The sequence below is a fragment of the Notothenia coriiceps genome, unplaced genomic scaffold, assembly GCF_000735185.1.
Source record: "Notothenia coriiceps isolate Sejong01 unplaced genomic scaffold, NC01 NC01_scaffold00035357, whole genome shotgun sequence".
In the NCBI taxonomy this organism is placed as follows: Eukaryota; Metazoa; Chordata; class Actinopteri; order Perciformes; family Nototheniidae; genus Notothenia; species Notothenia coriiceps.
The window spans coordinates 248273-253405 of record NW_011368058.1 but is presented as its reverse complement, the minus strand read 5'-3'; the positions used below and the strand labels follow the sequence as shown (position 1 = coordinate 253405).

The 5133-nt window shown below is 43.8% G+C and overlaps 1 protein-coding gene across 1 annotated transcript in view; it reads right to left on the bottom strand.

Annotated features, from left to right (window-relative positions):
• LOC104962793 (dyslexia-associated protein KIAA0319-like protein) overlaps window positions 1–4652 on the bottom strand; it is a gene marked incomplete at its 5' end in the record, with an annotated part of 26332 nt that extends 21680 nt beyond the window's left edge. The window contains 3 exons of the mRNA XM_010791293.1: window positions 3219–3306; window positions 3472–3569; window positions 4529–4652. Coding sequence (XP_010789595.1) covers window positions 3219–3306; window positions 3472–3569; window positions 4529–4652 — 310 coding nt within the window. The remainder of the gene's footprint in view (window positions 1–3218; window positions 3307–3471; window positions 3570–4528) is intronic.
• Window positions 4653–5133: the final 481 nt, after the last annotated feature.

The following is a 5133-nucleotide window of genomic DNA, read 5'->3' as shown; positions in this document are numbered from 1 at the left end:
AAAGTGTCGAGAGTAATAGTTTCAAATTGCTAGCTGGAGCCTTAAGCTGCATTAAGACGGCAGGTTCTAATAACCCAAGCGGCCCGTATCTAGAAACATGTACAGCTAACATTAGTGACTAGTTGTAATGAAATGCTATTTAATCATGCTATCAGCAGCCCCCTTGTTAACAAAGCCCTAATTCTCCAAACTTTTTTAGCTGCCCCAGACACTATTCAAAAGAGCTAATGATTGTTATTAATCAAAAGCAGCCTCCATTTCATTACTCACGAGCGTGGTACCTGCCCGCTGCAAATGACGGCGACCTTGCGGCCAGTTTCGCTGCCTGCTCCAGCCCCCGCGAGTCGTCACGGGCCTCAGCTGCGAACGTGTAGCTCGTTCGCGCGCGTGCCTGCATAGCCACAGACAGCTGCCCAAGATGGGCGCTCCGCCGGACACCCTAAAAGCAAACGATGCCTTAGCCATATGAGGTCTCTGTATCCAGCCTGAAACATTTGAAAAATAAGAGATATGCCCCCACAGCTCCTGAAGCTATCTCACCTTGCCATCTCCACACTTTTGTCTTTGCCTCTCAGCCGGTGAGCGCGCGACCACGGCTCGTAGGACAGTGACGAAGTCAGGTGTCCCTCAGCCACTGTGTAGCAACAGACCAGAAAGTGTTGGATAGGCTCGTCCTGGGAGTGCTCGTACGGTTGGCCGTACAGTGAATACGCGCTGATAGGACAACCACCAAATGGTAGCATTGCTCGTAGCAAAATGGCAATCTATCACTGGATTTAGTAAGAGGGAAAGACAAGCATTTTGCGATGTTAAGTCAAACCTATAGTTCACATTCATATGATTTCCAAAAATGGTGCCTTAAGCTGCATTAAAGAACCTGTCATATTGATAGATGGACACGCAAGAATTATCCGACGCGTAGGCCCGGCGTTGGCCACATGGCCGGGGAATCCTTGGCTTTGGTACCAAGAGGAGATGGCGTGTCAGTTCTGGGCTGTCCGTCTGAGCTCTGCTCACAGTCAAACTGAGATGGTACGTTTATTAGGGTAGAACATACAAAAACTGCTCTGCACCAATCAAAGCGAATTTCAACCTCAGACTTAAATAAAAGCCATAAGCTAAAAATGAGAGATACACCAGTCGCAGAGAAGTTTCGTATTTGAACTTTGTATTTGAATTTCGGATTTGAAACTTACAATAGATTTTGAAATTCTCTTATTAGCAAACATTAGCCATTTCGTAGATATGTATACTGCATCGGAAATGATAGCGTCATATAATAGAGAAAGGAGGGCGCAGCTCAAAAAAAACGGCGTGACTCTTTGTAATTCGTGAGAAAGTAGCTTGCAATGTTTTGATCTAAAAATACAATTGCAGAACATAGCCATCTGTACTTGAAGTGTGTAGTTCCCGGGCACCAGGGAGTTGCAGGGTGGAGGACGGGTGTGTCGGCAATGGGCCTTCTCCTCCCTCAGCGCCCTTTAACCTGCTTCCAGCTTGCCACGGCCCGCACCACCTTGTCATTCATCCGCGCTGCTCTCTGAGAGGATGAGGGAGGACATAGAGGAGAAGAAGGGCCCAGAATGGGACAGGCTTAAGGATTTTACAATATACAGTGGATTTTAGATGCAAGGTCTCTTCTCCCTGCTGCGTCATGGGACATCGAACGGCTGCCGCGTCGTATAACCGTAGAGCCTGGTTGGCAAGGGAGATCTCCTGCGACCCACTTTGGGGGAAACTACCGGCGCAACAGGCGCCACTTGTTTACCCGTGGCTCTGTCAAGTGTGAAAGAAAGAAATGCAACACGTTTTAAGTGGAGCTGCGTGCGCGTCAGTCATGCCCGATTTCTGAAACAGCCTGCTGCCAGCAGGAGGAGACACAGCATGCTTACTGCCCTGAGCGCATAACTAGCATTCAGCAATGTGGACGTATTACGGCCCCGCTTCTACCACTACAGCATCGAAAAATGCTTTCACCTTCGGCCCCATTCACTTGAAATGGGGTGACGTAGAAGATTTTTAATCTTCGGCGACCTGCATTGTGGGGAGCATGGGCATGGCTTGCGCAAGCATCACGAGCATCTATCGGCATCAGAAAAGTTTGAACAATGTTTCAAACTTTTTGATGGGCTCGATGCTTGGCATCAGACCAATCCAAATTCCCCGTTTATGCAAATCCCCCGCCAGTGCAAGCGCAGCCAATCAAACCGCGTGCAAGCTGGGAGAGCCAGACCGCAGTTCATTTCCTCATATTCCAAACGAGATATTACATAGCAAATCACCCGGTTCTTTACGACCAGAACTATTTACCGGGATACAAACCGGAGGAACCAGGCATGGAGGGAGGTGGCAGAGACAGTGGGTGAAACTGGTAGGTTTTTCGCCTGTTTGGAGAGTTTATATCCAGTTTACTTCGTTTTAACATTGCTATTGCTTTGTATGTCGGGGGCGGGAGATTCATGTGATTGGTTGTTGGTCGCAAAAAATCACCAAGCTTCAGACACGCCCAGCTTCAAGATTTTTTGATGCCTGTAGTGTAGACGGGCCGTTAGACAAAGATATCAAGCTGCATACATTACAGAAAGGACAGTACAGATGACTACACACAGGGAGTCAGTGAAATTAGATAACAATTACACTTAAATGGTTGTCTCTTAAAAGTTTTCTTTAATAGCTTTTAAGTAACACTTTCAAATATAAGAAGAAACTGACATAATCAATATAAAAGACTAATTACACAGAGCAATAACAACAACAAAATCTTGATAATTTCTGATGCTGTAGGTTGCCCTGTTGTAACAAAAATATCCCCTTAACTGTTTTTCATTGAATGTTACTCCTGTGTATTTGCATTTCCATGTTAGACATCAATTATTGGGAATATTTAGGCTCATTAATCACATATTTGTCTCAATCTGTACAGAATTAAATATACCGTAGATAGATTGTACATACTGATATAGAAAGAATATAAGGGACATAATGGTGGGACATTGAGCAACATCAATATGCCCAAAAACAGACAACCATCATACTATTGCCATGTGTGTACCAGCATCAGCCTTAAACACTAACATGTGTGCGCTACTGTATATAGCATTTACATCAAATCATGTTGAGTTTTTATTTATTTATGCAGCTACCTTGGTTTATATTGAAAGGTGGCACATAACTCTATCCTACTAAGATGACAAAATATGACGATTTTTCGAGCTCACCTGGTTTGACTGTGACATTGACGTAACCTTCGCCATGAGCCCCCTCCTCGTCCACCATCACCTCGAACTCATACAGACCCACAGTGAGCTGAGAGAAAGAGAAAGAGTCAAGCATACAGAAAGAGGAACTGATCTTTGATTGTTCTTCTGTGTCCTCCACACACCACTGATTCTTCTGTTTACACATTCAACAGAGTCCCAGCTGCATTTGTTATTTTTAGCAGTACATGATTTTGAAGTCTGTGATCTTTACCTTGCTGAGCTTGAGAGTCTTGCTGTGCTTCCCTTCCATCTCCCCGCTGTAATCTCTGGGATGAGTGATCAGGCGCCAATCAAATGCATAGGTTGTCTCTGCGAAGAAAGGGCAACATTTAACAAAACTGCTGATGCATTTAATTACAAATCTATCAGATAAGGATCATTTCCATACGGCAGATGTTATCTGTTCAGAAAAGATCAAGGGAATAACAAAATGAGGACGTGCATCGTTCTTCGTGACTGCATCATCTTTTTTTCCAGTCTGGAAGAAATGATCTTGCAGGTGTTTAGTGCGACGTATAGTTTGCTGACGGAGATTCAGGAATACAACCGTCAAGCAGGTTGTGATTCATTCCTGCATTACTGAACACCAAAAATACCAAAACATGATGAATGACATTCAGTTTGCAATAAATCAAATTAATTTAACAGACATTTTCAGACAGAAACAGTCTCCTTTATACTAACACTAAAAAAAGCATTAAACGGGCCCTATTCTGCTCTTTTTCAGGTTTACATGTATATGTTATGTCTCTACTGTGACATGTCTCCATGCTTCAATGTTCAAAAAGGTCTTTATTTTTCTCATACTGCCTGCACTGCAGCACCTCTTTTCACCCTCTGTCTGAAACCAGAGCCCAGTCTGCTCTGATTGGTTAGCTAGCCAGCTCAGTTATGATTGGTCAACCGCTTAGAGATGTTACGCCTCTTAGCCTTTAACGTACAATATGTTGGAGGGCTAGCCAATTAAAACGCAAGTGATGAATAGTGATGTCACTATGCCACGGAAGTAAACAAACGATTAGTGTGTGGGAGAGACACTCCCTCTGGAGGGAACTCTGGGATTTTAATCTTTGCAGACCATTTAAAATGCACAGAAAACGTATATAACACAATAAAGGAAAGAGAAAAATCCATTTGTAATACAATTATTTTACATATTAATGACAATTCTGCACAAACAATCTGAAATGACATGATTTAAAAACATTGTGTAACTAGTTTCCAGGTAATAAACGTCAGTAATATTTCTAGTATATCCATGGTTTTACCTGATTTGGGTGGTGGGACCACGAAGGCGTTAAGCTCGATGTCACTGCGTGGTAACGTGACCTCCACACTCTCTCCTGCTGACACCACCAGCTCCCTCACTGCGGGGAGGGACAACAGGACAAAACAAACAGAGATGAAGCCAAAGGTACAGCATGGTGCGAGTGGCAGTGTTCATTCAACAGGAGAAGAATACATAAAAGCATCTTGGGTCTAGTTACACATGAAACACAAATGAAATGATTCCAAAAGATTGTAACCAACTGAAAGCTATTAAAGAATTGGCAAAGAGGCTGCCAGTGTTTCGGCACCAGGGAGCAGTTCGGTGCCTTGCTCAAGGACACCTCGGCAGTGGCCAGGAGGCGAACTGGCACCAGCTACTAGTCAATACTCTATAGTTTTGGTCGGATCGGGATTTGTACAGGTGACACTTAGATGACCAAGCAAAGTCCCTACAGACTGAGAATGAAGCCTATTAAATACCCTATGCTACATTGCTACTGTTAGAAAAGACAAATAAAAGAAAACTGAGTGAATTCAACACCAACAAAAATGTACACTAGTGATTTACTGTTGCAACACCATAAAGTTGGGGGACTGGTGAAAT